The 22,248-nt window shown below is 49.4% G+C and overlaps 1 protein-coding gene across 1 annotated transcript in view; it reads left to right on the top strand.

Annotated features, from left to right (window-relative positions):
• The first annotated feature begins 3,843 nt into the window (after positions 1-3,843).
• Positions 3,844-22,248, top strand: part of ADAMTS17 (ADAM metallopeptidase with thrombospondin type 1 motif 17) — a 334,656-nt gene continuing 316,251 nt past the window's right edge. Inside the window, exons 1-4 of the mRNA XM_032252856.1 lie at positions 3,844-3,997; positions 4,413-4,783; positions 14,568-14,733; positions 19,624-19,626. Of these exons, the coding sequence (XP_032108747.1) occupies positions 3,919-3,997; positions 4,413-4,783; positions 14,568-14,733; positions 19,624-19,626 (619 nt within the window). The 5' untranslated portion in view covers positions 3,844-3,918. The remainder of the gene's footprint in view (positions 3,998-4,412; positions 4,784-14,567; positions 14,734-19,623; positions 19,627-22,248) is intronic.

Below are 22,248 nucleotides of genomic sequence, written 5' to 3'. Positions count from 1 at the left end.
AAGGGAAATACTAGGGAGAGTCGTAAGATTATAGTCTCAAACCTTTTGGAAGGCCGAAAGGTTTTAATGGGACAGGATGAAGGCAGCCTGTTCTTATCTTAGAGCATTAGGTCATAGGGTGATGATCCGGGAAAATAGAAGCTTCCGCAGTTAAGTCTGTTTACCCCATGTTCCTTTGTCTCTGCTTTAACTATTTGTTTACTGAAGTAAACTTTGTGTTGGGCGGTCCTCTCAGGGGGAGGTCGAAGGGGGATTACCTGTTAATGGTGTTTGTTCTGGGCTTGGGAACCAAAACCTTTTATCATTCATAAAACCACTCTTTTAACTATGTTAATTATCCACAAGCATGTTAACTTAGAACCCCTGTCATTAATTCTATACTGAATACGTGTGAGGAAGAACAGCTAGTGAGGGGTCAGTTAGCTGCAATCGCCCTCTGAGAGCAGCTGACGACCTCCCTAACCCACTTGTGCACTTTACTCTATGTGTAAGTGTGTTTTATTCATCCCTTGCGGAGTCGGGGTTTGCAGGACAGACCCCTGCAAGTGGTTATAGACATCTCGGAGGAGGGTCGGGACTTGGGTAGGGGAAGGCAGTGCATCGTATTGTGGAGGAAATGCTATGAAAGAGAAAGTTGAAGGCGTGGACACTTAAACTTTTACTATGACTGGTGAACACAAGGATGAAGGCCAAAGGGAATTCAGATTCATGGTGGCCAGATTAAGACCTTTAGTGGCTCTGTCTCCCAGCCCCACATTCCCACTTCCAGGTTCTGCTTTTTACTGAAGCTCCAAGTCTGCAACCTTCATTCTCTGACTGCCTTACATTTTCTTAGGCTTCCTGCTAGCTTCTGCCAAAAGAGGCCCTGGCAGGAGATCAGATGGCAGGGGGCAGAAGTAAGGATTCCATGCAACAGGTGCTGGAAGTTGCTGGTGTGACAATGAAAACTGGGCCCTGGACAAGGGGGCACTGCTTTGGTAGATCCAGAGTCAACCATGACAACTATGACAGTGTCTTTAATAGTGCAGCAGTAGGCACAGGCCCCTGGTGCTGGAATCCAATCCAGGCACAGGAGCAGCACGTAGCCACCGAACACCATCTTGCCTTCATCACTTCTCAGTTCTTCCTTCTCCCTCTCACTCTCCCAGCTACCTGTGGAGATGTTTAACCTTTTTATCTGTAGCTATGTGCTTAGGAACTAAAGGAATGGCAGCTTACTGCATGACTCAGCTTTCAGTTTAATTTTTCTTTTGGCAGGGTGAATTGGGGTCCCAGGATTTTTTTCGTTTGTTTTGTTTTTTGGGACAGAGTTTCGCTCTTGTTGTCCAGGCTGGAGTGCAGTGGTGTGATCTCGGCTCATTGCAACCTTCACCTTTTGGGTTCAAGTGATTCTCCTGCCTCAGTCTCCTGAGTAGATGGGATTACAGGCGTGTGCCACCACGCCTGGCTAATTTTTGTCTTTTTAGTAAAGACAGCGTTTCACCATGTTGGCCAGGCTGGTCGTGAACTCTTGACCTTGTGATCTACCTGCTTCAGCCTCCCAAAATCCTGGGATTACAGGCATGAGACACCGTGCTCAGCCGGGGTCCCAGGTTTTTATTTTCCTTTAGTAGTATCTTTCCTCAACATGCAATTTCATATAAAAAGAACAATAAACCTTAACAAAATTTGGTGTGTATTTTTCCAGACTTTTCTCTTTGATTTTATGTACATTTATCTGAATCCATACAGATTATGTCATATGTGTATGTTTATATATATATTATCCTTTTGTGTGCATCATTCTGCAATCTGATTTTTTAAAAAATTTGGTAACTGATCTTGGAGATCTGTGCCTGTTGTTACATCTATGAGATTTTTGTATTTCTTTTAATTAATGGTGTTCAAGTAGCCATTTATGTAATGATGAACATTCAGGTTTTTGCAATATTTTGCTCTTAATAAGTTGCCCTGGTGAACAAACATTCTTGTACATGGGCCAGAGTTTCTCTGGAGTAATTAACCAGCGTGGAATTACAGAGTTGTAGAATGTGCTTGTTTTCAGTTTTACTAAAACTAAATCTCTACTTTTACCGTTTGCCCAGTTGTTCCTCAAAGTGGCCATGCCAATTTATACTCCCACTCAGGGGCAGGAGAGTGTCCTAATTCTTGATTTTTCTAAGCCATTTAATTTTGGTTAGTTGGGAAATAAAATAGTATCTTGCTGTTTTAGTTTTCATGTCCCTATGGACTAATTTTAGCATTTGAGCATCATCTGATAGATTGGTGATGACTACTTCAGGCTGACTTGTCCTTGTGAAGTGGTGTTGCCCATATTCCATGGTTTTTAGTGGCAGGCCTTGGAGATAGCTCTTTTTGACAAAAAGATTTACTAAGAAGCTTACTGTGATATCTTTTTAAAAATTAAAGTAATATTTTTTGAGTAGATAGTAGGTATAGGTGTATATGTTTGGGAAATTTATGTACATGAACATTTTTGATATGGCCATACAATGCATAATAATCTCATCAGGGTAAATGGGGTATCCATCACCGCAATCGCCAGCATTTTTTGTGCTGCCAGAAAATGCTGCTGAGCTGTCAGTTGTCTGAAGCTGTTGGCCTGGACAAGGGCAAGGGGGAGAAACAAATCCCCAGGCTTGCCCAAGAGCAGGAGCTGTGCAGATGCCCCAGAATTGCAGGTGCCAAGCAGTGAGTGGCAAGCCTCTGTGGAGGGCCACCGTTTGCCCTTGGGGTTCATTATATTTCGGAGAAGCTGGACAGTGTTCTAGATTCCTTCAGATGATATGTAGTCCTGTGATTAATTTAAACTCTGAGGCTTCAATCAGCATCCAGTGGGGAACTATTTCTGCTTTGAGAAAACGGAAAAGAGCAGGACAGGGAAGGGAGGGGAAATCTGAGATCAGTTATGGTTACACTTCAGCTAACTGTTTCATTTTGTTTTCTACAAGATGCTACTCAGCAAGCTAAAGGAGTCACTTTCCCTGCAGATCTGTTATGTTCTGGCAGGAAAGGATCAACTCATTCTGTTTCTGGGAGACTCACATTTAAGTCCAGGCTTTGGGACTTTGTGCCCTGCTTTCCTAACCTGTAATACTGAGTCCTGCCTCCCTCGGGGCGGGGGAATCCTGCTGTTAGTCAGAAGCACCAAGTCAGAAATCAGGACCACAAATTTTAGCCTTCGCTGCAACAGGAACTCTCTGGGTATCTCAAGCGATTTTTCCTTAAGCTCTCTCTTCCTCAGTTTTTCAATCTGTAAGGGGGCGTGAGCATGCCTGCTGCCTTGGCTCCTGTGGGATTGAAGACGACAGCAGGTGTGAGGGGTTTGGATAAACGCCGCGGATATAGCCATCAGGTGCAAGCTCAGGTGTGCAGGAGAGTGGCCTGGGAGTCTTTCCAGCCACAAACAACTAAAACCTGACCTTAGAAGTAAATAGTATATGCATTTTGGGATTGGCCAAAATGCTTGGCCGGGGCGATTTCAGGCCTGTCTTCCCGGGAAACTGGGCAGCAGGCTGAGAAAGGATTTTCAAAATGAGTACAAGCTCTGAAGACCAGCCCCGCGGCCTCCGGCTCTTCCAGGGTCGCACGGCTCCGGTCGGCTCCCGCGCGCCACCTGGTGCTGCGTCCCCGCCACTGCCCAGAAACCACGTGTAAGAAAGTGCTTACAACCTAACTACGCACTGCGGTTTCCACCCATCCTGACCAGTAGGGAAGGAGGAGGCGGGGCGGAGGAAAGAGAGGGCCCAATCACCTCCCGCCTTCCGAGGGAAAGGCGGGGCTTGAGGTTTACCACGTTGGGTTTGTCCGCAGCGCTAATTACTTTTTCCAAGGGCTGGAGGGTTTCACTCTGGCGCCGCCGCCTTGCGCGCTCCTGCTCCGCCGCCACGGCCCGGGGGGCTGCCGGTCCCCGGTACCATGTTTGACGGCGCCCTGCTGCCTCCGCTCGTCCTGCCGGTGCTGCTGCTGCTGGTTTGGGGACTGGACCCGAGCACAGGTAGCGCCCCTCCCACGGCCCCCTTCCCCCCCCGCGTCCAGCGGCTGCCTCCCCTCTGCGCGCTCGCGGAGTTCTGGCGGCCCCAGGGCGGCGGCGGGACCGCTGACGGCGCACGGGCGGAGGAGGCGCGGGCCGCGGCCGCAGGACGGGACTCGGGTGGTTCCGTGGTAGGCGCGCCGCCGCCGCCGGGTCTCCGCTGGCGGAGTCGCGGCGCCGTCCCGGGAGGTGCTCGGGCGGCTGCGCCGGGAACCCTCCCCGGGTGGCGCGGTCCTGCGCGGAGGTGCCGGGCGAGGGAAGGGAAGGCAGCGCCCGCCCCGGGTCGCCCTGTCCCCGCGCTGGCGCGGCGGGAGGCCGGCGGGAGGGCCGGCGGGAGGGCGGGCCCCGCGGCGCTGACGCGTCTCCTCTCTCCCCGCAGCTGTCGGCGACGCGGCGGCCGACGTGGAGGTGGTACTCCCGCGGCGGGTGCGCCCCGACGACGTGCACCTGCCGCCGCTGCCCGCAGCCCCCGGGCCCCGACGGCGGCGGCGCCCCCGCACGCCCCCCGCCGCCCCGCGCGCCCGGCCCGGAGAGCGCGCCCTGCTGCTGCACCTGCCGGCCTTCGGGCGCGACCTGTACCTGCAGCTGCGCCGCGACCTGCGCTTCCTGTCCCGAGGCTTCGAGGTGGAGGAGGCGGGCGCGGCCGGGCGCCGCGGCCGCCCCGCGGAGCTGTGCTTCTACTCGGGCAGTGTGCTCGGCCACCCTGGCTCCCTCGTCTCGCTCAGCGCCTGCGGCGCCGCCGGCGGCCTGGTACTGCCCGCGCCCCCTCCGCGTCAGCCCGTCGGGTCTGTTGCGGTGCAGGGTGGTCGCCGTGGAGGGTGGGGGTGGGGCGCCTCTGCGGGAAGTCCAGCCTCCAGGGGAACCCGAGAGAACCCCCTGCCTTTCCGCCTCTCCCCATCCCCCACCCCTACCTTCAGGACCCTCTATAGGCAAAGAGGGTGGAAGGGGTAGCCTCCGAGTCCAGCGCCTCTGTAGCCCGTGGACCCCGCGTGAAGCTGGGGCTGCGTGGGGTCTACGCCACCCGCCCAAAGGGAACGCGGATCTAGCAGGGATGATACTGTCAGGGCCCTGAACACAGGCGCCTTGGCCCCAGTGCGGAGTGAACACGGTATCTGCACCGCTGTGTAAGCGTGTATGTCACGGGAGTACCTACGTGCATATAGATGTTCTGTTCTTGGACATGGAGGTGGGGGAGTGCGCATTCACCTCCCTCCCTTTTGAGTGTTCTTTCTGTACCTGGAACAGGAAGTTGGGAGAAGTGCCCACACAGGCCACGGCTAACCCCACTCTTACTGAAACGTAAGAAACAGGAGAGGAAGGGTTTTTGTCCTTGTTTCCTTATACTATTAGAAGGCATTTGTCTGGTGCTCACCCCCAACCAGGCCTGAGGGATGCTTACATTGGTAATAAGCCCTGTTCCTGCCCCCAGAAGCTCCCTCATTGTGGCATTAACTTCTCCGTGTCCCCAAGTCCCTGCCCTGTGGCATTTGAGGCACCTGTGACAGGTGCTCCTGGGGGCAAGGGAGTTCGTGTGTGCACTTGCCCTGCCTGTGCACACACTTGATCATGTGGCTGCACTGGTGCCAGTAGGAGCACTCAGCGCCCCCGAAAGCAGCACACGTGGTCGGCAGATGGGCTGCCCCCAGCAAAGCTTGGTATGGACCCAGAGCATGAACAGCAGGGGTTTTTTTCTGTGTTCTGTCATGACTGGCCTCTGGGGAGGCAGTTTCTGATATTAGTTTGTGTCTGTCCTTCCCAGGCACAGGAAACTGCTCCCTCCACCTTTTCTTGTGCCACTAGCTAGAATTCCTCAGCCCTTACCTTCAGGGTCTGTGGCAAGACCCCGAGAATCCAGGAAGCCAGAAGGCCTGGGGGTGCAAGGTCTTATGTAAGACCTCTCCTTTCTTCCCAGTGCTGCGGGTAACTGGGCGGTTTCCTAGATCAGCCTGGCTTTCCTTTCAGGAATGTTCTGAGTTCTGATTAGGGTATGGTCTGGTTTTGCTCAGCTGGGAAAAATAGGCAGCTTTGGTGAAACAAGGAAAGTGATATACAGATCTTGGAGGGGGCCTGGTAGGAGGGAATGTTGACCACAGGCTGGGAGGCTGGAGTGGGAGTGAGAAAGGCTCAGATCACTGTAGGGCTTGGGTCAAGGCTGTATCATGTTCTGGGAGGGACTGGAAGGCCCACATCATTTTTCCTGTTTTTGCCAAAGTGTTTAAAGTCTAGGTCACATCATTGTACTGTACATGGAAACATCTGAATCCCATTTGCTGCGGTTTAGTGAGTTTCTGTAGAGGTCAGAGTTTATACTTCTTGGTGTAAAGTTTCCAGCAAGGAGCTATCTGTAAAGGAGCCGAGGGTGAAAATCTGGATAACATTGATTTAAAATCCTCGCAGAGTGAGGGCTGGGCCCTCATAGATGGCATCTCAGCCAGCTTCTCAGCAAGGCTGTCCTTCCCTTCAGCACCATGTGAGGGTGCTGTGCTTTACATAAAGGAACCTGGCCAACAGGCTGATTTCAGTGTGTGCCAGTGGCGGGTGTACCTCTAAGACTTCGGCTTTTAAATTCCTGCTTTAGCAGACACTCTGTTTAGTCCACCTCGTTCATCCTGTTCGTGTGAGCTGGACATTGGACACTTCCCCCTCAGAAAATGTTGAAGGCAGGAGGGAAGAGACAATGGCATGACTGGGAGGTGAACCCCTTGGTTGCAAGGTGGTCCTGAAAGCGTAGATAAAAAGCAGCAGGAATCTGGGCTAGCCACGTTTGCATCGCAGACTAGCTTTGACTTGGGTTCTCAGTTCAGGCAGCTGGGGATGCTGTGTGTCTCTCTCGGCCGTGGTGAAGCTCTGTGAAATGGAGATGAAGAGGGGGTTGTGTGTATTTTCTACGACAGGCTCGGCTATAAGGTGTGGGAAGGAGTGATGTCAAAGTAAATGATCTTTGGTGGCCATGGATGGGGCGTGTTTCAAAGTGTCCTTGTATCCAAAAACGAGGAGCAAGAGTCGGCAAACTTCTCTTAAGGACCAGATAATATTTTAGGCTTTGTGGGCCACGTAGCCTTTTTCGCGGCCGCTCAAAGCTGCCCGTTTAGTGTGAAAGCAGCTACAGCCATGGATGTACAAGCAAATGGCTGTGGCTGCGTTCAACAAAACTTCATTCCGGATGTTGAATATCATGTCAATTGCTGGTAAGTGCTACTGTACCTAACATTTCCAAAAGGCCTCAGCAGAGAGTGTGGAGTGCCTGAGCTGGGGATACACAGGCTCTGTTCCATGTTGCGTGGAATCTGTGCTGTTTGTCTCCAGAGATGTTTGCTGTCTGTTTAAAGGAGATGCATTATTAGAATAGATCATTCCCTAGCTGTTTAGGGGCCATGGAGAGTAAAACACCTGTTCCATTTTTGCTGCTTCTCCTTTTGACAGCAGGCAGAGGCATGGGCCTGTGACATTCCTTTCACGGTGTCTTATCTGGGCCAGCTGTGCTTTTTGGATCTTCAGAGACCAGAGACTTAAGTATGAATTGTCTTCTGTTTATGCTTCTTCATTGTATTTACATTTCCAAGAGTCTTTAAACAGAGCGTAGGTTTTTTGGAAGTGTTTCTGTGAGTGTATCATTTCAAAGCAATGAACTCTAGGCGTATGAGGAAGGCCTTTCCACTCCTAATGAATTTATGTAAGTTTGGATCAGCTGTCTCTGACCAGGACCGGATTATGGAAGGCCAGTGGAATTGGAATCAGGCTGAACTTCATAGGTAGAGAGGAGAGCAGAGCGGGCACTTCAAGGACAGCATGAGCCTCAGGCTCTGAAAAGAATCTGTGTGGCTTGTTCAAAGTGAGTGGACTTGTTTTAGGAAGAATGAATGAGAGGAGGGGAGGGCTGGAGGCCCTTGCTGTCCGGTGTGGTCTGCGGAGCAGCGGCCATCCTTCCTTGGATGATACTCACAAAGCTTGGGAAGGCCACCCACTGGAATGTGTCCACCCCTTCTTGGCCAAGGCTATGGCCTGCCAGGAGCCGTGTGAGACGGGGGGACCACCAAGGCGCTCTGGGCTGCAGATGACTAAGTCATAACTGCTTTCCAGCCTACCTTGAAGGACTGTGAGAAGGTCAGGGATCCTCCTGTCATGGTTTCTCTGTTGTCACAGCCACATGCTGTAGGACTCTTATTTGGAGTCACTGGGGTCAACCTGGGGGCCCCGCCCACCCCTCGCTGTGGCTCGTCAGCCTGACGGCAGACCTCGTGTCCATGTGGGTAGCAGATCATTTGTGGCGCATGGGACATTGATAATTCTGTACGGCTGTCCCAGTCCACTTGAGACTTAGAGAATGCTCACCTCTCTTTTATAGGGAACTAGTATAGTCCAGATAAGAATAGGTGGGGCTGGGCTCGGCCAGCTGATGAGTAGGCTGCTTAGGTTAGAAGCGTTGGGGACCCTGTTTTTAAGAGGGCAGCCTGCATTTGCATGATTCCTGTGATGAAGAAGCAGGCTTGGGATATCGCCACCTCTCTCTTTAGAAAAGAGTTATCAAGCCCTCTTTGATTGATTGATTGATTTACAAAATCGCTCTGCTTTATAAGGCAGCCTCACTCGATGGAGAACAGCTGAGTAGGAATTGGTCTTGGCAAAAATTACTTGGCGTGGAGACCCTTGGGAAGGGACTGCATTATACTACATCATTATATTGAGACAGATCCGAGGAAGGTCTGGTAGTCGTAAGTGATGACTTGGTATTGTTAATTGATCCTGTGCAGCATAAATATATTTGGAGAATACAAAGCACATATTTAGAAGTTTGTAGAAAGAAACGATGGAGTGGTTGCTAAGTGGCATTTTGGCAGGAGAAAAAGAAGGGCAAAGACAGTTTCCTGAAGTTTGGAGGCTCGGAAGTATTGGAGGGAAGAGCTCAGAAAGTTCTAAGGCATCTGGCTGCCACCTCTGGAATGACATTCCTGTGGCCTCACGATGGCTTGTCTTCGTTCCCCTTTGTCCTCTCCAGCCTGCTTACTCTTGGGTTCCTCCTGATGGCCCAGGGCTTCCTCCAGTTGCAGCTCTCCAGGGCTGGGCTGACTCCTCTTAGGGTGCCAGGCACTGACTGCTGCCGCATCAAGCTGCCCACGAGCATCGTCTGGGACACACACTAGATGTCCCCACTTTGAACTTTTGTTTAGTTGACAACATTAAGAAACGTGAAAAAGCGGTACAAGATGCGACAGTGAACTGAAGCCGTCGTCTTTGACTGACTGCATTCTCGAAGCTTACTTCCTGAACTCCGAAGTACTGTGGCGGCCTGATCCTGGGTGTGTGTGACAGGGGTGGCCTGATCCTGGGTGTGTGTGACAGGGGCGGCCTGATCCTGGGTGTGTGTGACATGGGAAGACATTGTTTGCGGCCAGTACATCTGAGGGAACCATGTGGAGTCATTGGTTAACTTTTCCCTGGGCATGCTTCTGTGGACAGGTCCCCAGATACATGGTCACACTCTTGCTCCGTAGGAAATGAAACTATGTGGCCCATTTGGGGCTGTATCTTGAGACAGCCACTTAACTCCTTTGAACCTCCCTGCCTACAGCCATGCAGGAGTAAATAACATGAGCTTGCAAGACTGTTGGTAGAATGGAAGGAGATAGTCTGTGAAATCATTTAGTGAGAGCCTGGCACATTAAGGCATTAAAAAGAGGCTCCCCCTCCTGCCCCCGCAGGCTGTTCACAGACCTTTCCAGTTATCCATCAGCTGATCAGTCATCGTTCTTCCCTGAATGAGCAGATCATTATCACACACCTGTCGTGTGCAGGGTGCTCTGGTAGGCGCCCAGCGAGGCTCAGAGAGAAAGACAATGCAGGCCCTATCTGGGAAGAGGGTCCCAGCCTCGTGGAGGAAGGTGCCCTGGAGCCTGGATCGCGGTGGGGCTTGGGGGAGGAAGGAGGATAGGCTTCAGATGCCACGAAGGAGGAGTGACGAAGGAGGAGTGACGGAAAAGGCACGGGGGGCCCCATTGTCCTGAGATAAGGGACCCATGAGTGGGTTGGTGGGGGTGGTGGTTTTAAGAGATGGGGGTAAAGGAACTGAACTGGCAGGCATGTGAATTACATGGGTCAGGGCTCTGGGTGCCCACTGAAGGCATTTGGACTTGGGCCCGGTTTTCAACCTTGAGCTGGCATTAGGGTCTCCTGGAGGGCCCGTTAAACTGATTGCTGGGCCCCATCCGGAGTTTTTGATGTAGGAGGTCTGGGGTAGGCCGGGAGCTTGCATTTCTCACAAGTTCCTCAGGGGATGCTGATGCTGCTGTTCTGGGCGGGCACTCTGAGGGTCACTGGCTGAGAGGCAGTGGAGGATGGGTGGCTGGGGAACCCTGGGGTTAGCAGATGGGGAGGACTTAAGAGGAACACTTACAGCAGGGAACTGACCAGGCTCAAGACTCAGACAGGCGCAAGCCTGGGACAGAAAGGAAGGAAGAGCACACAAGAGGAACTCTGAAGGGCAGGCTGGCAGTCCTTTGTGTGGCTGGCTGACACTGTCTGGTGATCTGAAAGGGGTGATGCTGAAGCGAGGGACTCCTCACTACCGATGGGAGGCCGGCTTTGGGAAGAAGACCAGGCATCTGTGCCCAGGGACTCCACGTTCACAGAGGCGACGGCAAGACTGCAGAAGGGGACCTCTGGGTGGTTCCTCAGAAGGGGTGCAGGTTGGGAAGCCCTGCTTACCTGTGTCCGCAAGGGAGGCTCCTTCCACTGGAAGAGGTGCAGGCCCATGCAGAGTCAGAGGCAGGCAGGAAGATCTGCAGTCATAGGGTGGCTTTTCTTCTTGGAAGCAGGTTGGTCCCTAGAAAGCAAACTCACTGCCCTGTTGGCCCCATCACCCATTTTGACCTAGAGAAGGAGACCCAAGACCCACTCCCATTAACTGAGAAGCTGCAGACTCCTGAAGACAGGGAATTCCATTGCAGGCTTTGTGGAATCATGTGACTTTGCCCCCTCCCACAGAGGCATGCTTTGGAGCATATGCGACAGTTTCTCTGTTACCTTAACTGCATTTTCTAAGCCATGCCGAGAACTTGTGCTAACGTTAGGTGATAAAAACCTCTATGTCTTTCACACGCTTTCCACACTGCAGTGAGAGCTAGTCCTTTTTGTTGGGGGTGTGGTGTGGAGTGAACAATACCTGATTTATAACTCTGTCTTAACAGGACCCTTCAAAGCAAGTACCCACAACAAAGAGAGTTGAAAGGTAACTACTCACAACTGCTGAAATAACAAGTTATCACCTGATCCATTTTATTTGACCCACACTTTAGTATAGCATACCAAATCCTGCAAAACTTGAGATTTCTCTTTTAAGAGCACCATTTCACTGGGCGCTTTATTCTAGCCCTGAAACCTAGGGGCCTCAGGGCTGCTGATTGTGTCTGCCATAGGCGTTTATTTCTAGATTGTCTCTTTGGAGGATGGTTGCAGGCCTCCTGTATCCAAGGCACAGGCTCAGTGCTGGTATTTCTTCCCTGTCAGTGGAACAGAAGAGGCCTTGGACAAGCCTTTCCCTCCTTCTCTCTTCTTCTCCCTTCTCCGCATAGATGGAGACTGCAGGAGTCACACAGATCCAAGAAGCCCTGCTCGGCTCTTGGGGCCACGGGGCAGTGGTGGTCTAGAAGCCAGGGCAGTGGGCATAGCTCCATAGTCAGAAGGCCTAGGTTCCAAGACCAAGGAGCTCTAGACATGGAATCCAGTGTCTCCAGTAGCTGGTTAAAAGCTAGCATGGCGCCTCTCAACCCTGGTTACACATTGAATTTTCCTGGTCACCTTTGAGAAAATATTGGTGCTTGGCCTCACCCCAAGAGATTCTGATTCACTTGGCCTGGAGCAGGGGCTGAGGCATCAGGAGTTTTCAAAGCTCCCTAAATAATACCGATATGTTGCCGGGGGTGAGAAGCCCTGAGCAAGGAGGCTGCAGGCAGTCCATGCAGGTAACTGCGTTTTCCGTCGCTTTTCTGTTTTCTTTTTGAGTAACTTATGTGGCAGACATTGGCAAAAAACAGAAGGAATAATTCTGATCTTGCCTCTATGGAGCAAACTGTTAGGTGGTGAAAATGTTTCACATGGGGTAGTGGGCTGGAATGTAAGCTTGCAGGCGGCTGCAGGGAAGGGGGCTTTATTCAGGGAAGAGAGGAGGTCAGGGAGAGAGGAGGAGGGCTGGTGGGTATTTTGGGGTGAGACTATGCAATGCACAGATGGTACATCTCAACAGGACATTTGACCACTGGTGACGTGCTGACAATGGCAGTGTTACAGATGCTTGAGGGAGTCTGGGTAGTGAGACAGGCAGGGAGGAGGAGGCAGGGTCCTTCCTCATGCTGGTTCCCAGGGTGAGGGCCCTGGACAGCCCATCCCTCCTGGGGCTAGTCCTGGCCACATCCCTGCTCCAGATGGGGCCGGAGAGGGCAAGTGGTGCCAGGTCGAGCACCCACTAGTCCATTTATCCATCTTTCCCCAGCATTGCTGTTTTCTTCCTGAAGTTTGTAGAAACCAGCACTTGGGGCCCCTGAGAAACTGTAAAGAAAAACCTCCCCTAAGGTGCTAGGGAGGCTTTGCATGTATATATGAGCGTGTATGTGTAGGATTTCTCACCAAGGTGAGATCTCCCTGTCTTTAAAAACTTGAATCATGTTAGAACTAACAGCTAACTGCTTTTTATGTGGGGGTTTGTGAATGCCAACACTAGACTGAACCAGTAAAACTGGCTTTAAAAGTGCTAGACCCCGGGGAGCTTTGACCCACAGCCAGGATGTTTCCAAATGAGGCCAGCCCCTCATTAGGGGGAAGCTCATCCCCTGGGAAGCAAGGGGTCTTCCCACGTGGGGCTCCATCGCACTCACTGTGCCATCCGCTCCCTACTCTGTCTTGACTTAGAAAGTTCTCAGGTGGCCTGCACTGAGGCTGCTTCATGCACAGCTGTGATGGAGCTCTGCACATCCCACTGTGGCCACCCTCTTCCATTCCTTCAGTTTCCCCAAAGTTTCCCAGGGAACAAACTCAGGTTTTCACTTCAAAGGAGAGGGAGGAAAGCTGTGCTCTCCTGCAGGTCATGCGGTGCCACTTTGAGACAGTTTTATTTGGGCAGTAAAATCTTTGAGTTGTTCTTGGCAAAAGTTCTAATGAAATGGAAACCTTGAAGTATGCTTAGAGCAGTAAGTATGGCCTCACCGTGTGTCTTGGGGACTCAGGGTTGTAGGCCATCTAAATTATTAGTTGATCTGATTTACTTTCCAGGAATCTTGGTACTGGTGCATCCTTTCAGAACATAGAGGGGGGCTATCTCATTTGGCTTAAGTGAGCTTTATACTTGAGACCTGAGGAGTTAGTGCGGCATGTGGTGGTGGTGGGGGGGTGCTCCAAATGTGGTCCCTGTGTAATGTGGGAACTTCTTAGAAATGCACATTCTTGGGCTCCATCAGGACCTCCAGGTGATTTTGGTGCACGTTAGGGTTTGAGAACCAATGGTTTAGTATGTCATGGCTTTTTTTTTTTTTTTTTTTTTGAGACAGTGTCACTCTGTTGCCCAGGCTGATCAGGTACGGTGGCATGATCTCAGCACACTGCAACCTCTGCTGCCTGGGTTCAAGCGATACTCTTGCCTCAGCCTCCCAAGCTGGGAGTACAGGCACCTGCCTCTGCGCCTTTCTAATTTTTTGTAGTTTTAGTAGAGATGGGGTTTCACCATCTTGGCCAGGCTGATCTTGAACCCCTGACCTCGTGATCTACCCACTTTGACCTCCCAAAGTGCTGGGATTACAGGCGTGAGCCACCATGCCTGGCCTGTCACGGCGTTTAAAAAGTGATGGTGGAAGAGGGAGACAAGAAAGGATGTCATGACCCCGTAAGACTCATCCGCCACATCTCCTGTATTTGCTATCACAGGCTGTCCAGGATTGTTCCCAGGAGAACAGGATGTTGCCTGCATTGATCGGTGTGCAAACCACGTCCTCCCCTGGCCCTGGCTGGGTTCGATTTTCTTGAGAGATTTACCATTTGACTCCACATACGAAGGGAAAGTAGCAGCAGGTGCCTGGGGAAGGAGGGCAGATTGTTTTGTTTTGATGATGTCAAAACAATATTAATGTTACTGTTAATACATCCAGGGATAAGATACATTTTTCCATGAGGGATGTAAATGTCATTCCCAGCAGTTTCAGTGTTGCCTCCCAAGTGGACTTTTGTGGGGATGATCTTTAAAGTAATTTAAAAAATAATTTTAAAATTAAAAAGATTTGATAGTAATTTATCTTTGAAAGCCAGTGTGGAAAATGGATGCTGTTGAACCTGTATCTGTACCCCACCCCAAAACAGCTGCTCTGTGTTATGTTTTTAAGTCACACAGAAGCTCACTCTTGGGCTCAGGTAAATCGGACCTATTAGCAAAGGAAAGAGCCCAGACATGGGAAACGAAATCCCAGCAAGGTGGCCTTGCCTGCCCTCCCGGGGGACGATGGGCGGGTGTGAATGAGGATGACCGACATCGCGTTTCCTTCTCTTTTCTGGGCAGGTTGGCCTCATTCAACTTGGGCAGGAGCAGGTGCTAATCCAGCCCCTCAACAACTCCCAGGCTCCATTCAGCGGACGGGAGCATCTGATTAGGCGCAAATGGTCCTTGACCCCCAGCCCTTCTGCCGAGGCCCAGAGACCTGGGCAGCGCTGCACGGTTCTAACAGGTGAGTCCACACAGCAGCATGACTGGTTTAGAGCATATGCACGGCCTGCACCCTGTGTATCTCCCAGTGCACTGAAGCCATGTAAGCAGGAACCTACCTTCCCCTCTATTTCAAAAGCTGTTTTATTGCCCTGAGACCACTTCCTTTCCTTTCTATGTGTCTTAGTGTCAGCAGCCCTTTGGAAAAGTCATTGTTTTACTTCTGCAAGGATCCCAGGTTCTCTTTCATGCAGTATGTCAATTTTATATATCAAGAGCAACTTGAGGTCCAAAAATTTTGAGGGCTTATTGATCAAACGCCAGGTTTGTAGCTGAGTTTAGATAAGAATTCCTTCCTCCTCGTGCCCTGGCCAGGAGCTCACTCTTATAATACAGCGCTGCCGAGTTCCGGCTGTGCTAATTAAAGCCACCTGGGACGCCTCTGAAGCGGCGATTCTCGCACTGTGGCCCCTGGGCCAGCAGCATCATCTGGGAACGTGTTAGAAATGCACATTCTCAGGCCAGACCTGTGAACCGGAAACCCTGGGGGAGGGTCCAGTCATCTGTAGTTTCACCGGCCCTCCGGGAGATTGAGATGCATGCTAAAGTGTGAGGACCACCGCTTTTCAAAATGCCATGCACGCTGGGCCTGTCCCCCAGAGTCCTGATCTTTTTTAGTCTGGGGTATGATTTGGGTGCCAGTGTTTTTAAAAGTGATTTTAGTACACAGTGTCGGGGGAGAGCCTAGGGCTCTTATACTCTCTCTTTGAGCAACCCTGATGTGGATGATCTGTCACATGTTGAACATTTCATGGGGCTGCAAATGTCCCCAGGTGAAACTGGATCACAGATGGCCTTTCCTCCCAGGAGATCGTGGGACCCCACTGCTGACCTTTGGGGGTTGTGCTTCTGAAGCTTAAAGACTTATCTTTGCATGAAAATTCATGTGTCTTGGTTTAGTATCTGGTGACATTGGAACTAAGTTGATTATGTGACCACTTTGGAATTACCTTTTTATTTGTAAACAAGTCTTGCAGTTCAGCCCAGTTGCTGTGTGTGGACTTGATGGAAGTAAGTTGCCTTTCTCTTTAGCCTTGTCTGGGTGGGTATTAGAGGTGATTGTGCTGGATAGAGCTCACTTCAGGAGAGCTTTCAGTCCCAGATGGAGACATTAGGGTTTTTCTGTTCTTCATCCTTACAAAAGTGAGGAAGACATCATAAAATTACTAGTACCTAAAAATTCCCTTTGATAGGAAGCAGAGTCTTTAAGTCTGATGGTTGGTTGTGGGCTTGATGTCAGTATGGTTTTTGTGTGTGTGTTTTTTTTTTTGGAGACAGGGTCTCACTCTGTCACTCAGGCTGGAGTGCAGTGGTGTGATCGTGGCTTACCGCAGCCTTGACCTGCTGGACTTAAGTGATCCTTCCACCTCAGCCTCCTGAGTAGCTGGGACCACAGGTATGCACCACTACATCTAGCTAATTTTTGTTTCTTGTGGAGATGGGGTTTCGCCATGTTGCCCAGGCTGGTCTGGAACTCCTGGGCTCAAGTGATCCTCCCACCCTGGCCTGCCAAAGTCATGGGATTATAGGCATGAGCCACCATGCCCGGCCCCCAGTGTGCTATTTTCAACCTGAGTCCCTGACCCTACCTATGTCTGCCTTGATGGACCTTTTTTTTTTTTTTTTTTTTTTTTTTAGGGGGGAGGCTTTATCTCCTTTTAAAGTTTGTAACTGTTAGTCTTTCTAAACCTTCAGTTTCTGCACCTCACCGGAATGTACTGGCTCAGAGGGATTTCTCTACGGCAGTGGTCCTCAGCCCTGGCTGTACCTTGGCATCACCTGGGGGGAGGTTTAACGACTACTCACGCCCGGGTCTCACCCAAGGAGAGCTGCTTTAATTAGATGCCCTGGAGACATCTGGCAATGTAAAGACTCCCAGGTGGTTCTGATGTTCAGCTGGTATTGAAAACCACATCACTAACGGCTGTTAAGCCTGAGGAATAGCACCTGTGGGCCATGGGGGCGTGGATTTTCCCAGGTGAGCGCTTTGAAGCAGGGCTGTGCAGTGAAACAAAGGACAAATGTATCTTATTCTTGCCATTCCCTCTGCTCACGCCACCGTTCATCAGACGCTAGTCCGTGGTCAGAACCCAGCGTGCTTGTAGATGAGATAATGGGATGTTTGTCTAATGACCGGCTTCCATCCTCTTTAGTGGCGTGTTACTGAGGATCGCTGACAAAATGATAAATGGTGCTTGTGTTTGCATTTTTGTCCCTTAGATGAGTTTTGAGTCATTCTTTTGATAGACTGTCTAGCCTTTAATGAGGAAATAAAATTAACAAAACCAGGGTGGGGTAAATGTGATGGAAAAAGTTAAAACAAGAGCAGCCATGCAAGAGGGTAGGGAGAAATTTCTGAACTTGCTTAAAAATATAATCTCCCCTTCCCTGCTCTCAAACCTTGCATCGGCTTGCATTTTGCTGCAGGAGCAGTGTGCGTATTTAAGATTATGGCAGACTCAAGCCCTGTACAGATGAGGAACACAGGCATAGAGGAGGGTTACATATTTTGCTTCTGGTCCTGCTTGCATTGCGTGAACTACTCAGTAAATGTTCTGGCTATCCCGAGAATGACAATGGACTTTTAATAGGCTTAGCTAACGAGCAGTCAATTAGGGCCTATCTAGTTTGGATTAAGCTTTGAAACATCAGGAGTTTAGAAATCGGGAAAATTAATTGACTGGGACATCTGCAAAGTACATTCTTGAAGTTTCCTAGACGTTTCCTAATCTTTCCTAGAAAGATTAGATTAATCCCAGAGTTCTCATGGGAACATGCTCTTTCTGGCTGAACGTGGCAGCCCTAGGTTTCATGGTGCCCTGTTGTTGACCCTGCGTTATGATAGCCTTGGACATGGCCTGGGAGTAGGCTTGCTGGCTCTTGGAGGTGAGGAGGAGGCTAAGAAACATCCTCCATGAAGGGCTCAGTGTACTTGAAATGTGAACCTTGCTGAGCTGCTGTGCTGAGTAGGGTTTTATGTCTGAGCAGGGATGGGGGCTAGAAGGACTGTCATAGCCAGGGCCACCTGGCAACTATTTCTTCCCCTTGGATACTACTGAGGTTGCATTTCTACTGATCTTTGGGACACCAGGTGAGAGAACAGGCTGATTCTGTTTCTGACATTGCTCCATATTTTGGGGGCCTGATAAACTGATCCATAAAATACCACTCCACGTTGGAACTTGGCAAACTAAAATGGTGACTTGGATATTTTGAAATGTTCCTTGATTTTTAAATAGTAGTTTTGACTTCAAACCTTTTCGTCTTCCTTCTACGCTTATTTTAATTTCTCCATTCTGATTCAGTTTAAAATTTTCCTCTGAGCATTTTCATGCTCTTAAGTAACAATATGAATCTTCCTCTCCTCCACCATGGTGTATTTCACGTGTGTATGGTTGAAGTAGGTGCTGAAATAGAAGAGTAATTTTCCCTTAGCATTTGCAAAATAGGAATCCCACGACATGTGGAGCAGTGGTGAGCTCACTGGAGTGTGATTATGTCTCCAACTGTGGTTTCTGTGAAGTACTGATGTCTACTTTATAGGTGAAGTTCTGTTATTGTTTTAAAAAATTGCTGTTATTTTCTAGTATTGTCTGGTACATTTATAGCATGACAAAGATAATTTCAGTGAGTATTATTTGGTGGATACCATACTCTTTAGAAATTGTGTATTGCTAATTTATGCAAGAATTTGCATGTATAATATGTGTATATACTTTGTAATACACATTTGGTCAGATCTTGTGCTTTGTACCAATTAATTATACGTAGTATTCCGTTATTGGAATGCTAAGCTTGTGGGAGTTATTTATATGCCATTGCTCAAGGTCATTGCCAAGGTCTGATTTTTCACACAAAAACATTTGCAACCTCAGGCATAAATGGGTTAAGAATCCTTCAGTTGGAAATGATAGAAATCAAACTGGCTTAAACACTAAAGACACCACTGACATGAGTTCATTGAGCTGACGAGTACAGCAGGAGGCTGGATGTCAGGTGACACTTGCCCAGGGGTCACTTCTCTGCATGCCAGCCATGTATCCTCGGCTGGCTCCTCTTAGGGGGCAACGAGGCAGCCAGGATGAGGAGGTCAGCTGTTCTGTGTAATTGGGATTTGAGGTGGGCTGGTTTGGGTTGGGTTTGCTGCTAGTCGCGAAGGCTTATAGCAGGCTTAGGTCTCTCCATAACGAGCGTAGGTGCTGGTACTCATGTGACTGCAGATACCACTGTGTTTCCATCCGTGTCCTGACTTCCTGCCTGCCACCACACACCTCGTAAAAGTCTGGAGTAGATGTAAGACATCTCGAATCCAGGTGTAATCCCTTATTCCAGTCTACACGGTTAAAAATGTGGCTGTTTCCTCTTTTCCACAGCTTAGATGGAATCAGCTCCTTATTCCATCTGTGCCCCAGGGACCACTATGGCTGTGGACCTTTGCTCAGGAAGGGCTCAATGCCTCTGAAATTTGGTTCCGCTACACTTCTTTGACCTCAGCTCTCGCAGTGGATAAAATAAAATACGGTTTTGTAGTTTATCCGGTGTCCTTTGTTTTAAAAGTGGTAGTTGGAGTCTTTCCTTCTATGTCTTAGCTGGAAGCAGAACCTAAAAGGAGTGGCATTACCTGGCTACTTTGAGTTGCTCCAAGTTAGTATTTTAAATATTTATTTGCATATAAATGTTAACTCTGTGAGCAGACATCAATAGTTTAAGAATTATTATTCTGCAAAGAGAAAAAAGCCATGGTAGAGACCCAATTCTGTTTTCCTTTGGTGTGACCCCAGAAGAGCTCCTTCCTGTCTCTGTGTCTCTGTATTTGGAGCAACAGAGGCTGCCCCAGGAGCTTAAACAACAGAAAGTGGTTGTTCTGGTGGTATGTATTATTCACAGTTCTGGAGGCCAGAAGTGTGAGATCAAGGCGTTGACAGGGTCCGTTCCTTCCGAGGCTGTGAGGAAAGGGTCTGGTCCAGGCCTCTCTGTTGGGCTAGTGGATGACTGCTGTGTTAGTAGATTTGTGTTGCCCGAAAGGACTACCTGAAGCTGGGTAATTTATACAGAAAAGAGGCTTATTTTGACTTACAGTTCTCCGGGGTGTACACAAAGCATAGCACCAGCACTTGCTTCTGGTGAGGCCTCAGGAAGCTTCCAATCATGGCGGAAGACCAGGGGGAATCAGCTTGTCACATGGCGAGAGAAGGGAACAAGAGAGAGTGAAGAGGTGCAGGGTCTTTTTAAACAGCCAACTCTCGCGTGAACTAATGGAGTGAGAACTCACTCATCCCTATGGGGATGGCACTAAACCATTCGTGAGGGATCCACCCCCATGATCCAACACCTCCCCCCAGACTCCACCTCCAGTGTGGGCTTCGCATTTCTTTATGAGATCTGGAGGGGACAGTCATCCAAACCATATCGGCCGTCTTCTCCCTGTGTCTTCACGTGGTCTTATCTCTGTCCGTGTCTCTATGCCGATTTCCTTTTGGGAGGACCCCAGTCATATTGGATTAGGGCCCACTGTCATGACTTTATTGTAACCTAGTTATCTCTGTAAAAACCCTATCTGCAAATGCAACCACAGTCTAAGGTCCTGGGGGTTAGGACTTCAACATAGGAATCTGGGAGGGTTCTGGTGTAGCGGTCGGGGGAGTGGCACACAGTTCAGGCCACACAGCCTCTGTTTTCTTACCTGCACCGTGGGGTGGTGACGGTCGCAGGGTGATTTCTGAGGAACATGGAGAACCAGGGGTGCTATAACCACCTCTAGCCACCCTGGAGGGCATGCTCAAGAGAACGCTCATAAATGCCTAAAAGGAAAAAATCACGTTTAGAGGAAACTAGAAATGGGCCACGTAAAGGGACCTTGTCTATAACAATAGATGTCTTCATTAGCCGGTCATCTATTGAGTTACACTCTTGAAAAACATTGGACAGGCTGTGTCACCTCGGGCAAGTTAGAGGTGCCACCCTCTCTGAGCTGCAGTGCCCTCCTAATGTCACCTACCTCTTAGGGCTTTTGTGAGTATTAAATGAGGTAATGCAGACTCGCCACTTAGTGCCAGTCCACGTTGGCTGTTGCTGCAGCTGCTGTGGTTATAATTCATCTGCTCATTTTTGAATATCAAGGGGACCTTCAATATCAAGTGCCCTTCTTCAGTATTAACTCAGGGAGAGAGCGGCCCTGCAGAGCCCTGAGCTGGCAGCTGAAGGCTCTCATGATTTTTCTTGAATCTGTCATTCTTGGGTCTTGAGCAGATCCACAGGGAAATCAAGGAATCTTAGTATCTGTAGACCGGAAGTTGTGCTTTCAGGTCATCCGCGTAAGTTTCTCTACTCACTGACCCTCAGACGCTGCTCAGAATTGCATACTATGGTGAACTTGACATAGTGTGGTCCTTGCCTCCGGGGAACTTAGGGTTTGGTGGGAGAGATAGGCAGTGAAGATGTAAATGAATGTAGCAGGTGTAAATTATTTTGAGTTATGAAATATTTATAGCAGGCAAAACACAAAACAAACCTGTGTGTCAGCATTCAGACTTAACCCATGTAAATATCTCGTCAGATTTGCTTCAGAACTGCTTTCTTTAAAAAAAAAAAAAAAATTTTTTTTTTTTTTTTTGGAGATGGAATCTCAATCTGTTGCCCTGGCTGGAGAGCAGTGGCATGACCTTGGCTCACTGCAACATCCGCCTCCTGGGTTCAAGCGAATCTCTTGCTTCAGCCTCCCGAGTTGCTGGGACCACAGGTACCTGCCACCATGCTCGACTAATATCTGTATTTTTAGTAGAGACAGGGTTTCACCATATTGGTCAGGGTGGTCTTGAACTCTTGACCTCAGGTGTTGTGCCCACCTCAGCCTCCCAAAGTGCTGGGATGCTTTCTTCTTTTTTTGAGAGAAATGAACACTTAAGGATATGACTGATGGCATTCTCCCTTCCACCTCCGATCATGGCTCTGGCTTATTCCTCGGAAGCAACCAGCAGGCTGACCTGACATAGGGAAACCTTTCCTTTCCATATTTTTTTTCTTTTATAACACTTAGGATATAGAATCATAAATTGCATTCTGTATTTTGTGTGTTTTAGAATTTACGTAAATGATTTTATGCCGTGCAACTTGCATTCATCACTCACAATCATGTCTTCTAGATTTATCCCTGTTAATAAATGCAAATGTCGTTCATTTCTCTTTATTGTAGAGTTTTGTCTATTAATCTTTTCAAAGAACCAGCTTGGTTTTCTTTTTATTTTCCATGTCTGTCTATAATTTCTATTTGTATCTTTATTATTTTTTTACTTTATTTTTTAAATGTTCTCTAGATTTAGTCCTCTTGCTTTCTCTGTAATTTCTTGAGTAGAATATCTAACTCGGCAAATTTTACTTTCCTCTTGTTACCCAGGCTGGAGTGCAATGGCGCGATCTCGGCTCACCGCAACCTCCGCCTCCCGGGTTCAGGCAATTCTCCTGCCTCAGCCTCCTGAGT

This window comes from Sapajus apella, unplaced genomic scaffold (genome assembly GCF_009761245.1).
Source record: "Sapajus apella isolate SASKATOON/1434 unplaced genomic scaffold, GSC_monkey_1.0 scaffold80, whole genome shotgun sequence".
Classification (NCBI taxonomy): domain Eukaryota; kingdom Metazoa; phylum Chordata; class Mammalia; order Primates; family Cebidae; genus Sapajus; species Sapajus apella.
The sequence above is the reverse complement of the archived record's forward strand: the minus strand, read 5'-3'. Positions and strand labels throughout refer to the sequence as shown.